Source organism: Cariama cristata, unplaced genomic scaffold (genome assembly GCF_000690535.1).
Source record: "Cariama cristata isolate BGI_N322 unplaced genomic scaffold, ASM69053v1 scaffold3977, whole genome shotgun sequence".
NCBI lineage: Eukaryota > Metazoa > Chordata > Aves > Cariamiformes > Cariamidae > Cariama > Cariama cristata.
The window spans coordinates 60,557-79,705 of NW_009626937.1; the positions used below are offsets into that span (position 1 = coordinate 60,557).

Consider the following 19,149-nt stretch of genomic DNA (forward strand, 5'->3'; position numbering starts at 1 on the left):
TGACCCCAATTTACAAAAACTACCAGTCTTCAGGGACTGATCCAGTACATATGTCAGCTGTGCTTTTAAAAGATAGCTTCAGACACTCCTCCCCACTGAACTAATGATATACTGTATTTAATATACACAAAATAAACACATTATGATTTGAGTTTCCTGCTCACGCTTCATATTCAAAAAAGCTGCATACTACGACAAGCCTAACATTCAAAGCGTACACCTAGTACCTAGTTTAAGTACTTCTGTTTCTAGACATTATGCGAGAGTTCTTGCTAGAAAAGCTTTTAAACAAAATACGGCAGGTAAGAAGAAAACAAGGTGCAGATATCAGGATCTTAACAACTTATCTAAAGTTCAGGGGGAATATACACTTAACTTTAGGCAAGAAAGGCACAAAGGTATGCAGCTGTGGAATTAATATTGCTAATGAGCTATCAGAATAAATCATCCCTTTAGATAATAACCATTGATTCATTTGTAGTCTAATAATGCAGAAGATCTTTCCCCTAGACATGACAGAACTCATCACATCGATGAGAAGAGCCCAATTAAACCTCCAACTCCGCCTGCCTAACATCACTGATAAGGACAAGGAAAACTGGAGCAAGTTATGCCCACGTGGAGAGACTGCAGTGTGCCATCACTGCCCGTGCTAGGGCAGCGGGTCGTGGAGGAAGGGGTTTGCTTGCTTTCTCCCCTGGTGCTCTTACTCTGCAAGCAAAACGTCCAAAAAAATGTTCGAAACAAAAGGCGTGCAGCAAGGGTAAAGGAAGGAAGGAAACCTTTTGACGTGAAAAGGACGAAGTTTCAGCTCTTGTAATGACTTCATGGCCATCGGCAGTTTCAAATGCTGGAGTCCGAGTGGCTGGTTACAGCAATCTCCACAATTTCACACAACTATCACACTACAAAGCTGCACAGCAGAGGCTAGCAACCTAAATCACATTTACACAACTGAGCTGCGTTACCTCTATATAGTAAATACATAGCATCATCTATAGCTTGTCCGAAGACTGTTACTTTCCAAGTCTTTTTCAAAATACATTCTTGAATACAGTAGTTACTGTAAATATCTTCTAAAGGATTGTATAAATTCAATCTGAAACTATACAAAGAATTACTGTACAAATTTGCTGACAGTCAGAACGCTACAGTATCCATTCATTAGCGGTTGTTTTTCAGCCCTTGAGATTGTCTAATAGCTACAGCAAAAAGTTGTCATGACTAAATCTAAGCAATTCCAATGTTAACATTCATTAATCAACTCTGTATTAAATACGCTGAATGAGACCACACACACTACATTTTAACCAATTAAACAATCATGCATATCTTAGACAAAGCTTATTCCATTTAGAAGCATCCGTAAACTGATGCATATATAGTAATCGCTACTACTACAACAGGCCAAATTTTAAGAAATCAAAGCAAAATACTGTATCACTGTAGACTGTCAACTGGTAGTCTGCATCTTTGGCTCATACATCCATCATTTACCTCCCTACTTTAATTTGACTGAGGCAGATAAACTCAGGGTTTTTTAAAATCAAGTGCTTTAAAGTCAACATAAATATTACAGGTGCTGTAATAAAAACATTACAATGCAAGATTACAGCACTGCAATCAACGTATTACAAATAAAATAGGACCTCCTTCCTGAGGGACTTTCAAATAATACTTGAAGAGCACAAAAGCTCCTGAAGTGCTTTGAAATATAAATTGCTGATCTCAACTCTGCAGTATAGTATCACTATTTAACAGGAGGGACAGTGGAGGCACACCAGCCAAGTGACCAGCTTAATAGTTCAAAGTGACTCAAAACATCTCCTGCTCCTCTCTGATCGCTCTATTACAACTCCTTGTTATTTCCACCAAATTTAGAAAAATGTGTTGCTTGGTTAATTTTTTAATCGGTACAACATTTCCATCTAAGGAAACAATAACACACAACTTAGGCGTTTCCTCTCTCCCTAACGCATCTACTTCATTATCTGAAATGCTATTGTTGAATTCAGATACGAGACAGATGCCATAAACTGGAGACTGTTACTTTATTGCAGGGCCAAAACCAACGAACTAGACCAAAGGAACAAGCTGAGGCCCTAGTGACAAAAGCCAATACTGCCAGAGGCACGGGAAACTGCACAAGCCCATTTGTGCAAAGATCCTTGTTTTCAGTTTTGCACTAGCATAGAAGTACACTGTCAAACCTACAGAAAGGGCATAGAAATTTAAAATAAAATGGCCTCGTTTTTTACCTTGAAATAGAGACACCCAGCAATTTCATTTGAGATTTCATCTAGATACTGTTTTAGTGCTCACAGGAGCTGAACCAGTCAGATTAATCTATCTGACAACACCATGTAGCAATAATATAAATAGCAACATTATATTCCACAAATCAGTCCATGTGTAGGTTCAGGATAGAGAAAACTGTCAAATAAATAAGTCCATATAGCTAAAAAAATTGAAATCACTAAATTATAAAACCAACATTAACGATAACTGTTTAACAATAAAGAGAAAGCAAAACATCAAGTTAAAACTGGTCACCAGTCTACATTGCTATGCCATTTTAACACAAATATAATCAGAAAACTGAAGATACTAACACTTTTGCCATAAAAATGTTACCCTAGAATTTCCTTGGTTCTAACCGCTAAGCTTTCTAAGAGATTTCTGCTGTTACCCACACTACAGGTCAGGAGACTGACTTGCACCTTAGTCATTTCTTTTGCTACCATGTATGTAACTCATGCTCATGTATTTTCTTAACAGTGTGATTTGAGAGTGGTTTTGCTCTTTGTAAGTTTTTGTTTCCTTCAGTTAAATACTGTTTTACACCATGCATAACTGTGTAACTAACTTGCAGTAATGTTCCAGGAAATCAGCAGCATTGATATGTCATCTGTCCCACGGGAATGAAACAGCACTGCCAAGTGACACTCACTGAACATACTATGGAACATCACCTTATTCTTTAAATCTAATTGCTTCCTACATAAATGGAGAAATCAAGAATTCCCAAACAATGTGGAAAATTTTGCAGTCCTCACATAACCGACTACTTAATACTGCTAAGCGGAAACTTTCTGTTCTGAGCCCTGATTTTGCCAAATGCCAAACACCCGTTTTGTAGCTGTCGTAAAGAACGGCTGAGGTGGTTCACAACCTCAGAAGCCTTCAGGGATGGAACACAGACCAGCCACATTTTAAAATGGAGATGACCTAAGGGAAAAACAACTATAGTACAAACACTAAAATGCAGTCTATTTATTTTTTTCTTTTTCCTCCTGACAATCACGTACTATGCTGCAGTTTCATGCCTTCCTGCTTCTCTGGGTTTGTCACAGACTTCGTGTTACTGAAACTTCTTACAGCAATGTCAGAGTGCTTAAAACAATTTGCTAGCACTATATTTTATGGACTTCATTTGCATAAAGGAGTTAAAACTTATTTTTCTTCCGCTATTGAGCAAACCACCTAGACATCCATTACTAAAAACAGTATCTTTCCTCTATCAAATTTTTTAGGCAACTTGAAGAGCAACTACTTTTTAGAGTGCTCCAAAATTGTTCCAATTGCAATTCTTAGAGTGAAGTGCAGTTGCAGAAGGCTCTAGCTTCACCACATACAGCTACAGGTCCTTTGACCCTCTGCTCTAATTTCAGAACATAGATAATGCCACACAAACCCTCGAGAGTAGCAGCAGCACAGCTGTCTTGACGCTCCGATTCCAGAAACGAGGTGAAGTAGTAAAATGAGCCCTAATGAAGGAAACAGAGTATCCAACTGAATCATTCTTCACAGCTTGTTCCTACATTCAGTAGTTTGGAGAAAAGATTTCTTGCAGTTTGTACCACTCTGTTCAAACGATAACTCTCCCCTCCCCACCAGACTCCCGAGATTAAATACGTACAATCCTCAGAGAGATGCACATGCGGCACTATTTGCAGTCTTCCAATATGGCTCCTTAATAGAAATGCAAAGACCTGTGACACAGCAGCATTTAATAAGTCATTTGCTACTAATGAAATGCTGTCATTGAGTAATGCAATTGTCCCCCATGTCCTGAGCGTAACGGTCCGACATTATAGTCCTTAATTCATCAATATCCTTTCGTAACTGACAAACGTCCAAGAGCTTCTTCGAAAGGGTTTCTGTGCTGTGGTAATTTTCGTTCTCTTCAGCTGAACAGCTCAGCGCTATGAAAAACAACACCCAAGGTTAAAGCTCTAGCAACTGTGCTCTGTGAATACTTCAACTAGTCAGTCCCCTTTCAAAAAAGGGGGAGGTCACTCTAATTACATCAAGACAAATCATGCTTTACTATGATGAAAAGTCAACAAAATGTGGTACCATGTGAACTTCAAGTCAATTCAGAGCCTATCAGTGCTTCTCTGAAAGATGTGCTTTTCTGTTTGCAGCAAGATCTAGATTTGCTATAGTCTGATGGTTCTCAACAGCAGTGAAAAAACTGGGTAGAACAGTCATTTCCTAGAGCTTTCAGAGGTTTCTATAGCCACTCAAAAAAGAGGGATAGGAGGGCTTGGGAAATGAGGCCACATCAGACGATGAGACAGTACTACTGACAGGTTGCACTATTCATCCTGCTGGCTGTTGATGGTCTCATGGACTTTGAGATTGGCATACGCTGCATCCCCTGTACTCCAGGGGCTTACAGCACAGATGAGTCTATGTGGTCTGTAGTAGCCCTTGCTGCACAGGACACTAAAGTTTTACCTTTCTACCTTGCTGACGGTTGAGTTCAGCAATGAGTCTATCTGACTAATTCTAATTAACAATCAGAAAAAAACAGGATATGATACATTCAGGTCAAAAAAATGTAATTGTTTGTTCAGCTTGTTTCAAAGCCCCAAAGGCTTTAAAAACACATGATGTAGCCACACCAGGCCTGCTTACACCTCACCTCTCTCATAATGAGTTTATAGGGCAGAATATGTTTGACAAAAATGCATCCATTAACCCTCAGGGTGACTGCAGCATGTCTCAGGAGGGATGGACAACTGGCTACACATCTTTCTTTTCCAGTGGGGTGAACATCTCCATGATTGGGTCCATATGAAGAGCCAGCTACCTGCTCTCCTGACTCAGCAAGGACCTCTGCAGTCATATGCATTTAGTGGCCCAGGTGCACTAAAAGCCCAGCATTTCCAGAGAGCTCCAGGAGCACAGTTCACACACAACTGCTCCAGTTGCACAGCAAGGGGGACACTGGCCTGTCCAGCTAGCAAGTTCGAGCACCACTTAGCTAAACTGTTATTCCTCTGTGTTAAAACACTATTAAGCACTGGAATGACAACACTACTTACATCTGATTCCCAGCAGTAAGGAAAGGTTAGGCTCCTTGCCCTGAGCTCTCTGGGTAAGAATACTGCACAGTGCTTTCAAGTCAAACAAGCAATGGGACATTTCCTTGAACAACTGGTCTGCTATAGGCATCTTCTCGGATACTGGCTGCCTGGACTGCTCCACCTGCCGCATCTGCTCCTTCAGGTAGGCGTTCTCTTCCATCAGTCTTTGGTTCTTTGCAAAAAGCACGTGGGGAAAAAGGGGAGAGTTAGTCTGCAGCATGCACTGTAGCAAGTTTCCTGTTTCAAACCACAAATAATATAAATAATTAATTTCCATACATATATATCAGTATTTCTGTACCCCTCCAAAGCATGGCAGATAGACAGCTTTTACATGGCTGTCTGTTTCATGTTACCATTGCTCAGTGGCCTTCACCCCAGAAGTTCTCCCTTCTTAAGGTAGGGATAGTATCTATTGTATGCCTGCAGGGCAGCCAGCACAGTCAAGTATGTAACTAAGCTCATAAAGCCCCATTATAGGATCTTATAATCATTCTATAAGGTTCTTCCCAGCTGGTGTGGTCAGGAGTTGGGTTACTGGAGTTTTTACTTACTTCAGAGTGAGTTTTATTTAACTGCTCTATACTCCTTTCTTTTTCTTCAAGCTCATTTGTCATCTTCCGAACTAGCAGCTTTTCTTGCAAAAGCTTCTCTTGCATAGACTAAAGTGAATGAAAATACAGGTAATGATTTTAATTTTTCATACTTTATATTAGCACTGACAAAAATGCATCCTCAGTAATTTTCTAAGCTTCAATTATTTATTGCTTTTGTATTAGTTCTTCGTTTTTTATTTTCTACCATGTTCCACCTGGTAATATTCAGCTGGACGCCAACAGCTCTCCGTACACAAACACAGCTATTCCAAGTATAACTGAAACCCTTTAAATAAGCAGTAGCTATTTAGAAACAAAAAGATCATATGTATGCAAAACCTTACTCCAATATGGAATGCATGAAGTCTAAAATAACCACACAATATTGTTTATTCTAACCAACTTCACTTGACATAAGCAGCAGATTAATGACAACTGCTTCATTTGTGCAATTCCAAGTTGTAACTGAAGATTTTTTTTCATCCTCTACTCCCCACAAAGACTATGGCAGGACTTCCTACAGCCTTTTGTAACACAGAATTCACCTCACCTTCTATACAGTTGAAAAGAAAGCCTTTGACAGTTGATACAGAGCAGCAACCTCTTTAAAACCATTCACACACAAGATAAAATAAAACAGTCTGTATAACCCTACTGTGCTGAAAAAACAACTGCAAGCAAAAAAGTAAATTATTTGTAGTTTATAGTGTCATTTTTCTGATACAATAATTACTGTTTTCAGTAATGTAAACAGCAAATTTCTAGGATGCTGTTGTACTTAAGCATTGGAGCTTTCCATGACTGACTTCCAGATCAGTGGCAAGCACCAACAAACAAACAACCGCTGCAACACGGAATCAGCTGCTGTTAATTCCTCAGTTTTCACCTACAGAGTTTAAACTCGGAAATCATGAGATATTGCCAAAGTGGATTTTTTTGGCATCAATTCAGCATGACCACAGGTGTCTTTGTTTTTAAAAGCACTCATATTTATTCCACAAGTTGGCTTTTAGATCTGTAGATATGTCTTTCAAAGTCATCTGGCAAATATTCAAACTATCTTACCTGAATACTGATAACAATGAATAACAATTATATAAACTGCTGATGCTTTAAAACAGAGAGATCTCTTCAGCTTTCATGAAGAAAAAAAAAAAATTCTCTTTTGTCATTAATGGTGTAATTCACAAATCCAGTGCTTTGCTAGCACAGTGCATATAAAGGGTCCTCTCCATCCCTAGCTCGGCACGTTGATATGTAAAACCTGTCGCCCAATTTCAATTATAAGATGCAAATTCGATTCCATCATGCTCAAAATACAGTTGGAGCACTGGTAACAACAGTGCACGTCTTGGCATAGGTTTGATTGTAACCTTCCACAGAGTGGAACCAGAGACCATGATGGGGGGAGGAGAAGGAGCATTACACAAACCAATGGCTCTCAATTTATGGAATGACACTGTCCCAGAAGAATATTTTTTCCTGAATCTCTGTAGGAACAATCCTAAAGATTCTTCTTCTAAAGCAGAGAATTCTCTCACAGGGAATTCTATATGGTAGCTTAAACAAAATGCTATAGGAAGATCAAAGTCACTCTTTAGTAAAAGATATGTTTAATTTGCTGCATTATGACTTTGCAAGCTTAATCAAAGGCAGAAAAAACCCCAAGCTCCCCACTTGACAGAACCACAGCAAATTGTGTCAAGGTATGTTGGTTTGGGGCTCTTAGGAAAACAATTTAGCTTTAGAACAGAAGCCAAATTTACTCTTGTGAGAGTTGCTCCTAAGATACATGAAGAACAGAACTTTCAGGGTACCAGTACTGAGGACTGTAGCACATCAGAGACTATGTCTATATACAGACCTGCCCTTTACCATGTCTGTGGCCTACAGGGTGGACAAGAAGCTATTTAATTCACTTGCCAGCTATAAGAATTATTAGTGTTGACAAGAAGGCAGGGAGTAATAAAAGGCAGGGCCGACACTGAGCAGAGTTTTTAATGGCCTGGCCACTCACGGGAGGTGTGCAGCCTTGACAAAATTTCCCAGTGCATTCAGCCCAACACTGCACAAGCAGTGAGAGAAGCCAATACTTTGTCATACCCTTTGCAAAACTGGAAAACAACGGTTCTAAAATTTAAACACTTAACATGGACTAAAAAACCCCACACTTCATTTTCATGTAAGTCGTAAGAATCAGCAGGCAGAACCCAGAAATGACTACCTGTTTTTTAAAGGCATTTTCACACACTTGACCTGCTTCTCTGTTCACCCACACCATGCCCCTCAAAAGGAAGTGGTGAAGTAACAACGTGCATCCTACAGATAAGCTGTGCGAGAAAGCACAGCTTCCCACTCCAGTGGGAGGAAGGGGAGGAAGAAAGCGGGCCCGGCCCTGTGTCAAAGGAAACCAGAGCGAGCAGGAAATAGCTCTGCTTCAGGCATTTCCTTTGTCGTGCCTGCAGATGAGCAGAACCTGCAGTGGTGTTGAACTGTCGTCTTTAGGTTTTTTTAACATTATCTACTGAGAAAAATGGCCATATTGGGTCAGACTGAAGGTCCCTCTAGCTCTGTCTATGACAGCAGCCAAACATAAGATGCTCAGGAAGGAGGAGGAGAACTGTACAACGGAGGTGCCCAAAACACCTTCCCAGCTTCCAAGTATCTTCAAACTTTAATAGTCTTTGATGATGAACAAGTTCAAGGACACCCAGAGCCCCAGTTACAACACACACATTAGTACTACCACTTACATGTTTCATGTTCGTGACAACGCCAGACATTAGAGGTTTGACTGTGCAGCCTTCCTGAGAGTGAGTAGGTGGTGAGGAAGACAGGTTCAGAAATATCACCTTCCCCAGCCTATTTTCAGAACTACATCTGCCATTAAATTTACATGACTGTGCAAACTACTCAAAAAAACCCTTCTGGAATATTCCAAATAATGTGCACACGTTCAGCTCATGAGTGCTTCGTTTCATGGGAACTACTAGAAGTGGAAAACAGTGTTTATCTCTGAAAGATACACCTAATATCTATCATTCTCTGCTACCCTAATCTTAAACCTCAGAAAAAGCACACCTGCTCACCAGCTTGGCTGAGCCCACAGTGCTATGACTTCCCAGTTGCTCATAGTGCTATGAGTCCTCCGTACTTCACCCTTAATTTTTCCATATGCTTTCCAAAGTTACCATTTGGCGGCATTACTCCCAGCCTGGCACAGTTTGGGTTTATTGTGACTGACAGGACTGACAGATGTACTTTGGGCAACACAGGCACCGTACAATCTGACTTACTTCTACTGTCTTTTTTTGTACCCAAAAATATTAATTTTGTGCATCTAAACTAATCATGTAAATACGGATTTTTTTAAACACCACTCTCTTACACAATTTTTCTCTTTCTGAAGATGTACTATATATGCAGCATGACATCTTGTCAAGACCAACCAGAATTTTAATCCCTCACACTCAGGAGAACAAATCAACGAAGCAAAACCATACAAGGAAGATCAAAATCATTCTACCACAATTACGAGCAAACAGAAACTAGTACTGCTTTATACACTGCCGCCTGAAACAGAATTTCTTTGTTTTCAGCTTGCAAGTTAAAAACAATGAACTGAAATACATCCTCAAGCATAAGTTTACACTGTGGCAGAAGACAGGGAATAAAATGAGATCTTCTGAGCAGAAGATAAATTGTGTATCTGCGTTGATAATGGATTTCAGTTTCTAATGAACTAATTTTCAATGTTTCCCAGGGAATAAAGGTGGAAGGCCAGGGAGGTCAAGGATACAAAGAAGCTGCTGTAGTCTACAATCTGACCGCTAACATCATTTTCAAATCTTATTTTCTGTCCTTATATAAAATACCTCAAAAGAGGAAAAGTAAGAGAAAGTCATGGAGAACAGAACACTACTCTGTTCACAGACTGTCACAACTACTCAGCATTTCCCAGTCTCAGCTCCCTAAAGTCACTTCAGACTAAGCACACAAAACAGCCATCTGTGTAAACATGCTCAAAGATCACTAGTCTCAAGATAAAAGTGGTCATGAGAAAAAGATGAGAAAATTTAGGAAATATGAAAAAATTTAGGTTGATGATAATACATTTAGGCAAGTTGTGCCTATCTCTTACAAGCAAAGCATTTACACTTAGTATTTATGTAAATAATCTTAACTAAACTACAAAGAGGGACAGAGAACCTCAGAAAGGTTACAGAGTTCAATTTGAGCTTTTTAATTATGAAATATCCAAAACGGCATTTGCCTGTGTCACCATTTTTGCCTATAACAGGCTGCTCCACAAAAACATCTCAATTTGATAAATTTTATCTTCTTCAAACTAGAGAAGCTTAAGATTGATTTTGCTTTTCAGTTAACAGACATATGTTACATTGCAACTTAAATGCCCCTCTGCTCCTCTACAGATGTATATAATACACTGTAATTTAATAAAGCAAAAATATGGCTGTCGACAGGAATCAAGCCTGGTATTTACCTGCATGGTAGTGAATGGAAGCAGTTTAATGGTGGAAGACAACTTACTTTCAACAGCTACAAATAAGCAAACTTGGCTCCAGTGTGCAAAGTGGAAATAAGAAAGCACGTTCTCTTAGCTAGTGTTATGCAAGCAATTTTGTGTCTCTTCATTATTTGGATTCTAGCTCCATAGGGTGCTCCTTTCCACTTGAGAAGGAGCAGACATTCAGCTGGTTGTTTACTACCATTTGGTTGTTCTTCCAAACCTAACGTACACAGAGCCAAAGCAGAAGCACCTTCTTCATCCTCAAGGGACAAACCTGTAATTTCAGTCTCTCTAGAGATCAAGGAAGCAAAAAATGTGGAGACAAATGCCAGTCTAGAAGAAGAATGCAGAAACTAGAATTTATTGAATCTGGCTTCAGTAGTTGCTGAAAACAGATGTTTGTTTGGTTTTTTAAATGCTCAGCTTTTTCTAGAGCAAGTCATACCTTCCTCCCCATAACCTATATAATGTTTCCTCTTCTCCACAACAAACACCGGTCACTAAGTAACTTTCAAGTCTCAAGAGCCTGATGTGTTAATCCGATCCACAGAGCTGCAACGGGCTCCTAGTTGACAACCCCTGCTGTCTTGAAAAATCCTTGGCTCCAAGCTAGGTGTCCAAGATCCGCCAAGAGAGTTAAGGCATCTAAGTGCGTGACGTGTCAGAAACCAGCTGAACAGGGACCTGCTTAAACAATGTGAAATGTGAAGTAGTATGGTTTAGAAATGCACCTGTGTCTGTCTAAGGACCTCAGCAGTGAAGGTCCTCATCAGTATCACTTTTTGTACTTTGGATGATCATCTGAACCCCAAAGTTGGATGCGAGGCTTCACTGTTACTTAGAGAGGCATCCCTCACACTTGACACAGGCAGTTCTGATAGGACATCCACTAGACCAGCAGAATGAGGACGCTACATAGCAACAGTTTTTCACTTTATGATGAGTACCAGCAAAGTGCTAAACCATAAAAACATCAATAGCAAATACATTATGAACCTGCAAGAGAACACACGTCAACTACAGACCGTAAGACTAAGTTCTTGGCATTTCTACTTTTGCCTTGTATTTGGGAAGATAAAAGGATAAAATTCAACTTTAATAATGTTATCTCTAGGAACTAAAAATGTACAGAGTAAACAACAGAATATAAACTCCTCCTTACCTGCATGTCTAAAATCAGTCCAGCTATCTGATTTTGTTGATTGTCTATGACCTAGAATATAAAAATGAGTAATTTAAAAGACTTCAATCTCTTCAGATCCTTTTTAAAAAAAAGAAAAAAAATCAGCTCACAGGTGTGTAGCCATAGATTTCAAATGGAATCTTTGAAAATGTAAATGACAAGACAGAAAGTTTAACTCTGATAGAACAGGAAACAGACAGGCATTGAAAAGAAATCTGAACTAGCAACAAATGCATAATTCTTTAGTGAGATATTTGTTTCTAAATTAAATAAAGAAATGCAGGACTCGAGGTTAAAGATGCCACCAAGAGATCATTTGCAGACTAACCTTACTGGCTTTCTCACTCTTTTCTTTGAGACATTCGTTCTCACTCTGAAGCTGTTTTGTGTCCAGCATGGGAAGGCGAATACCATCTTCCAGGCATTTTTCTACTTTCTGTTGTAAACTGCCATTCAACATGAAAGAAAAATTAAGTGCACTGACAGAAACCAGAAGGGCTGTGTGTTCTAGTGAAAAATTAGAAAGTTCCACCATCTTCCAACCAGAACCGTAAAACTGTACCTAGCAGAATCCAGCTTACAAATGAGCAAACTAGCTGTGGGCGAATGATGCAAAAATCCTAAACTACTGAAGTTGCTGTGGCACTGACAAGAACAGATTCATGCAGGAATGGTTTTATGGGCCAGATTCTATGCTGCATCTCTAAAAAGGCACAGCTCCAGCAGTACAGTGTAGGGAGGGAGGGCAGAGAGGAGCAAAGAAAACCTTTGTGGTGTTCACAGCTGCTCTCTGCTGCTGTGGGAGGCAAAGCCAGCACCAGCATAGGTCAGAGGAGTCTTCGAACCTCTCTAAGTTACAGGAGCTTTAAAATCAGACTCTCTCACTGAGGCACATACAACTCAAAGCGGAGTCCAATGGGAGGTTGCACCGAGTACTGGTGGCCTATCCTTCATGTCCTCTGAGACTTGCAAGGGGGAGCGTAAAGCCACTCCTGCCAGCTACTCCCACATGAGGGCACGACGTTCAGACCCTCTGCAGCTCAACTCGAGCTCCTAGGTGTAGCTAGTGCCTTTGCCTGCTCACCTTCTCTCAGAAAGGAAATACATTTTATTAGAGTTAATCTTGCTGTCTAATTTAGAAACCAGAGGCTACCTCAACTATTTGTAGGCTTTCAGAAAAGGCAAAACGATCCCCCTCTAGATTACGAGTGCATGAAGAAAATAGGCCTTTCATTGGTAAGATGGAAACAATGCGTCAACAATTTGGCTGGCAAGGCGTCCCAACCAGCTTGCTTTTCATCACGGAAACACTTTCAGACTCCTGTGGCATGCACCTTTACCCAATGGAGGGACAGTGAACTGTAGTAACATCCACATAAATTATTAAAAGTGATTTCCCCCTGCTTTCCCCCCCTCCTCTTTTTTTAAAAATAAGTGTTTAAGTAGCTCCCCTGATCTAAAATACACCACAGTAACAATGTGTCCATGTCTCATCTGGAATCTTCTCATGGGTATCCGTCCCATTTGCCTTTTCACAGTTATGCAAGCTCAATGACAGCAGACTAGCTACAGCTAAATCTCTCTGTAAACACCCCCACCCTCAGTGAAAAGGTAAGAAACAGCTACAATTCATTTACATCTTTGACCCTTCTCTGCTACGCCCATCAGTCAATACTGAGGGAACTTTTCCACAGCTCATGACAGGATTAGTTATCAAACAGGAGTGCTGACAGCTTCTATACAATGCCCGTTTGCTGCACATGTTTATTCTATCTTCTATCTGGCAGCAGCCTACAATGCCATTTCAGTGGTGTCCCACATCTTTAAAGAAAGATAGTAAAGAGCATCCTAGGCAGACTCTTCTCTGTGGTATTACTTACAACTTGACACAAATAAAAAATCTTGTTGGATTTTCTATTGCATTACACTGCCTTTCTATACAGTAATGTATTTATCCCATGAAAAATTACTAGCATTGTAATAGATAGAGTGCAAATAAACATTAGGTCTTGACATCAGATGGGAAAGTACACCCGTTTCAGGGCACAGCCCAAGCAGCTGTTCATACCTCTGTACTGTTGTGACGAGCTCTTTTTCTTTTTTCTTCTGACACACCAGTTGCAACTCTCTCTCTCTGCACTGCGATCGAGCCTCTCCAAGCTTCTTTTCTAACTCAGTCATAGTTTCTTGAAGTTGCTTGTTCTTCTCTTCTACAATTTGCAGCTAACACAGGTTACGTTAGTCAGACACGATGCCACATTAGCAGAAGGCCTTGCGGCAGGCCACAGCCTTGCAGTTACCTTCTGTATAATTTTAGGCCCATTTCACTTTTCTGGGTATGAGAATCCCTAATAGCTACAGTGCTTTCTAAAACACTGAAATACTTCTCTTCCTAAACAGATGGGGAAAAAAACATGCGGTGAAACAGTAAAAGATTTGACAACAGATACTAGGGAGCCTGCTTGCATTTTTAAAATATAAAACAAACTCCCTTTACCTTACCTGTTTAGTCTGGCCTTCTATATCATCCAGCGTTGGTAGATCCGCCAGGTATTTTTCTAAGGTTTCAATTCGTCTTTGCTTTTCTTTGTTTTGCTCAGACTCCTTCTGGCATTTCTTTTTCAGGCTATTAATGTATCGGTCTCTAGTTTTAAGCTAGAAGAGAGTAAAAGTACTTGTTTTATGATTACAGTGAAAAATAAACCTGCTTTGGAAGCAGAGACTGGTCACTCTTCAAGAATCGTACTCTCAGTTGCATGAAAGGGTTGGTTAGTGCAGAAAAAAAAAAAATCAAAGAATGATTAATCCCAGCAGCTCCAAGTCATAGACCCACAAGTGACCTCAGATCCCAGTCGCTTCACCTCTGCCCAGAGCACTCCATGTGCCTTGTGAACTGAAAACACTAACAGTTCAACAGTTAAAGTATTCTTAATTTTTTTACCAACTGAGATGTTCATATGCAACAAATGATCAGGCAGTATTTTAGTCCATCCTCTTCCTCTGGCCTACAAAAACAACTTAAAACACAGGGACAAGAACTTAACAAGAACTAGAGCCAAAACCCCAACTTTGATGCAGTCTGACAATTACATCAGAGGACATCAGAACAGAACAGCGGCTTTCTTAAACACCTTTTCTACAGGCATCTTAATTGTCCATCAGCCTGCAAAAAGTTTTTTTATATTGTGTTATCTTTGCTTGCATTCCTGGTACTTATTTTGCTTTATTACATAGGTCAAAAAAGCAGGAAGGCAGGCAGGAAAACGAGTATTTTCCAGTCATAGTCCAATTTATCTCTATTGCTTGAACTAAAGTGTAGTAATTCACAGATAACGAACACCTGTCACTAGAGTAAATGCCAAACGTACTTTTATTGCAGTGCTACAGACACCCATCTCACTGAGAAATAAATGTGTGACACTGTCAATGTCAGAGCTCAGTAATAAAGCCTACTGAAAAGTTTAAGTCAGTAATATCTGGAAAGTTTTTTCCAGAGATAACCTTCCATGTGGGCCACAAAACTCAGAATTGCCAAAAGGTCAGAAATCTTTGTATCTTTTATCACGATCTCAAAACCGAAAAAAGCTTTCCAGTCGCTTTAAAATGTTGCTGCTTAGACAAAGCCCAAGCAAATCCCACATTCAGTAAGGCAAAGCTGCAACTCAACCATGACCTTGTGCCACAGTATGTGCTTCAGAACCACTTACTCCCCCCCACGCCCCAAGCCTTAAGGCTGCGATACAAATACGCCCAGGTAAGCCAGTGTTGCACAGTAAGAATTGCCAGGAGTCTGACCCTTAGCTAAGTGCATCCCTTCCCTTTCTTTCTCACACACCACTAAGGATGACAAGTTGACCACTCAGAATATTCCATTACCTGTGTGACAAAGATGACATGGTTTCTAAATCAACATTCTTGTCCTGCATATACACCATAGGGAATTTCCTCTCCTGCAACCTCTCTCCTTCTAACAGCTACTGTGTTTGCCTTGGGATTCCTCCCGCCCTCTCTAAATCCCTAGCATCACCCTGAGGACTCTTTTCACCTTCTGTCACCTGAGATGAAAAAAATTTTGGGGTTTGGGGTTTTTTTGGTGGGGTTTTTGTGGTGGTGTTGTTCCCCTCCCCTTCACTCTTGCTGACTCTGCTGAGGGGAAAACAAGCTTTGGATTTTTTTTTCGTTTCCTTCTTCATACACACACTGCTGACGACTTTGTTGGGGCATGAAAAAATAGGAAAGCTCTCACCTTTTGGCAATTAAGTATTAAAAGCAAGGCCACAGAAATCATACAGGAGAACACTACCACAAGCTATCAGCAGTACCTTACAGGAGCCCTTCACGATTACCCATAGCAGAGGGAGAAGGAGCACCCAGCAGGGTACGGGTGTCTGAACTGAAGCACTTCCAGCCCAGCAGTCCAATTTCCAGATGAAATGCTTCAGAACTAAAGTGAGGGCTGCCAAGAGGCACATTCATGCCTGGCACAAGGAAAAGGAAGAACCCAGGCATTCGTGACATGGACATGGGTGAAGAGTACTGCAGTATCTACCTGAGCAGGCTCCCTCAGCTAGGAAGCTGTCAGGAGCTATCACGACCAACAGCCAGCCACAACAGGGAAGCTTCTTCAGGCTTCTGAAATTTCAGTGCCAATTAAAGAGCTCTCCATCACCTCAGTCCTACACTGACTACACACGGAGCCTAGGGGAAAAAACCCTTCTCTTCAGGCACCGGAATTATTCACAAGGTGGTACAAATACTCCCCTGCTTGGTACATCTGCATGGGGCAAAGAGAAGCATGATGCCAGCGGTGAACAAAGAGCACCTCTGATCTCTGCTGGGCCTGCAGTTTCTCAAAAGGAAAGCATCAAGTACATCCACCCTAACGCTAGAATGGGCACAGCGCTTCAGAACAAGAGGCCTACTGGCCCAATATCTCATCTCCAACAGCAGCCATAAGCAGATGTCTACAGTAGGGCAAGAACAAGGAAAACACCCTTTGGGTGCTGGGCTATTCTCCCTGTGAGCACAGCAGAGGAACTCCCGAGATGGCTGTCCCCAGGCCCAGCAACCAGCCTGCTCCTTGGGTTCCCAGCCTGCCACATTCCTGCGGGAACACAGCACAGCTCCTTCCTCTTGTCTGCAGTCTTCCCTCTAACAGAAGGGCACATGCTCTCCCTTCCTGCCCCTTCTCTCCTCGAGAGCCTTTTGTTCAGTGCACAGATGGGTGGGTGCTAAGGGGTGGATCAGGACTGTGCAGTGGAGCAGGCTCCCAGCTGCAGACTGTCCGCTGGCACAAGCACTGCTGCACAGGTCCCCACCACCTACACCAGCAGTTCCTACACAGGGAGGAACACAGTCAGTAAAACCTGAGACGGGAGAAAGCAGCAGCATCCAATTTCTGCCCTTCCTGAACATTATCCTTAGTGAAAAATAGGGTTCATAGGAAACAGTAAGGCAGAATTTGAGATGAATTATGCTTTCTTCTTTGTCTTCCTACCTGCCACTTCACTGTGTCATACTGCTCCTACCCCTTTAGCCTGCAGTAATACGAATCTAAGCCCAATAGTAAGGCCCGGTGATCAAAGAAGAGAAGGTAACAGTGACAATGTATCCCTAAAACATCAATTAGGAACCACTTGGTCAATGGCACATTCCTGCCTGCAATAAAGGAAGGCTGTCAGGATATTCAAAACTACCCCTGGGTATTGCTTCAGCCTCCAAAGAAACCCCTTGTCAAGACAGTTCCAAGAACACAGCCATCTAAGCTCCTTCCTTGTCTCAGACTAAAGTCTACTCTGCACATCCTAGCAAAGCTACAAGAGAATCACTCCCGCTGAGTAGGCACATACAGGTTGGTAAGTGCATCTCAAAGCATGAGGGCCACATTTATAAACCATAAATAGGGATTCCATTTTCACACTCTATGTTTTTAAATGATACCTTATTTACTGTAATAAACACTTCAAACACATGAATTCTTAGAGCTGGGCTGCTTTTCTTCAAAGCAAGTTTAAGTGATATTGGTTAAAACCGTCATCATGATTGCCATTTCATCCAGTATTGCTTTTTAGGATGTATGCATTACAAGTTCAGATTTATCCATTGCCAACACCTACAGTCACTATCAATTTTTTTTTATCACAGATAGTTTAGCTACCTTTTGAAAATAGCTCAGCAACCCACATACTAAATTGCTTTTTAGCAAACAAAACATATGCTGCTATTAACAGTATCAAAAGGAACCTTTAAACATGAGACACACTTACTTTCTCCTCCATCTTCTTTTTCTCCTCACTAGATTTGTTTGAAATTTGTTTCACAAATTCAGTGAGTTGTAATTCCTTATTCTCAGCTGCTGCAATCTTTCGCTCAAGCTCCTCAAGGTGGGATGTTGATCGTTCTGAAACGTGAGGTTGCACTGGTGTGTTCTCATACTGTGGTTGCTTACAAAAAGAAATAAAACAATCATACACATGAACACACACACATATCACCATATACTTAAGCAACACAGCAGAAAACAGTTCTGCACTGCTGTGCTGCACTGACAGTTCCACTGTCAGAAAGGGTAGGGTTTGGTTTTTCAAACATTAAAATACATGGTAACAGCATGTATTTCAGGAATCTGAAGCAAAATAAAAAAAAGATAAAGTTGGACACTGTTACATTCACAACCATGCAAATGAAAATTGTGAGGCCACTTTTCCCCTCAGATTTATTGAAGAGGTGTGACTTTTCTTCCAAAAGAAACCCCTGAAAATCCAAACAAAAGTGTTTTCAAAACAAATCACTGCCACTGCATTATCATACCATCCTCTAGGAAGAAAACCAGCTATGAATGTACTAAAAATGTATGAAAATGGCTATGAATGTACTAAAGTAAGAGATGCTCCAGACTCAAGATCCTTCTAAACCAGAACATTAGTCCTAGTCAAACCTCAGAGTTATCACACCTGCGGTGCAGGACGGGGACAAGCCTGAGACTACAGCTACAATCAGAAGGCAGGCCTCCCACCTTCTGTCCTGTATGCCAAAACCCTTCTCACTTCCCGTTTCATGCAGTTCAATATTACCCTTCTACCTCTACTGCCCACAGAGAAACAAGCACAAAATGAAAATCAACTGCATGTGAGATGAAAAAAAAAGTATCCACTAGGCTTTCAGTTCCAAAATTCTTTTAATAACATAAACTGGTATCTTTAAAGAAATTATACAGAAAGTATTTTTAACTAGTAACATTCTTTCAGCAAAGCATTAAAAGAGATTAAAACCTCTATTACAGGAGATTTGCATTTTTAAGTTAATCTTATAGAAGGCACACAAATCAAACAGAAGTCCTAATGCATTATAAACTTTTTTTAACTCTGTATTATGAAAGATGAATGCATCTCCTGCTTTATTTGAAGCGTATTATGGTATACTAACATATGTACACTAAAATTTCTGTTTCTACAGTAAATTCCC

The 19,149-nt window shown here is 40.6% G+C and overlaps 1 protein-coding gene across 1 annotated transcript; it reads right to left on the reverse strand.

Moving 5' to 3' along the window:
- Positions 1 to 3,991: 3,991 nt before the first annotated feature.
- Positions 3,992 to 18,140, reverse strand: CEP85L (centrosomal protein 85kDa-like; the record flags this gene model as incomplete). Its single annotated transcript, XM_009704233.1, has 8 exons — positions 3,992 to 4,205; positions 5,334 to 5,547; positions 5,930 to 6,037; positions 11,665 to 11,715; positions 12,014 to 12,131; positions 13,754 to 13,908; positions 14,188 to 14,340; positions 17,952 to 18,140. Coding segments are annotated over 8 exons (1,152 nt in total), but the record flags the coding sequence as incomplete, so codon positions are not given.
- Between the last annotated feature and the right edge of the window lie 1,009 nt (positions 18,141 to 19,149).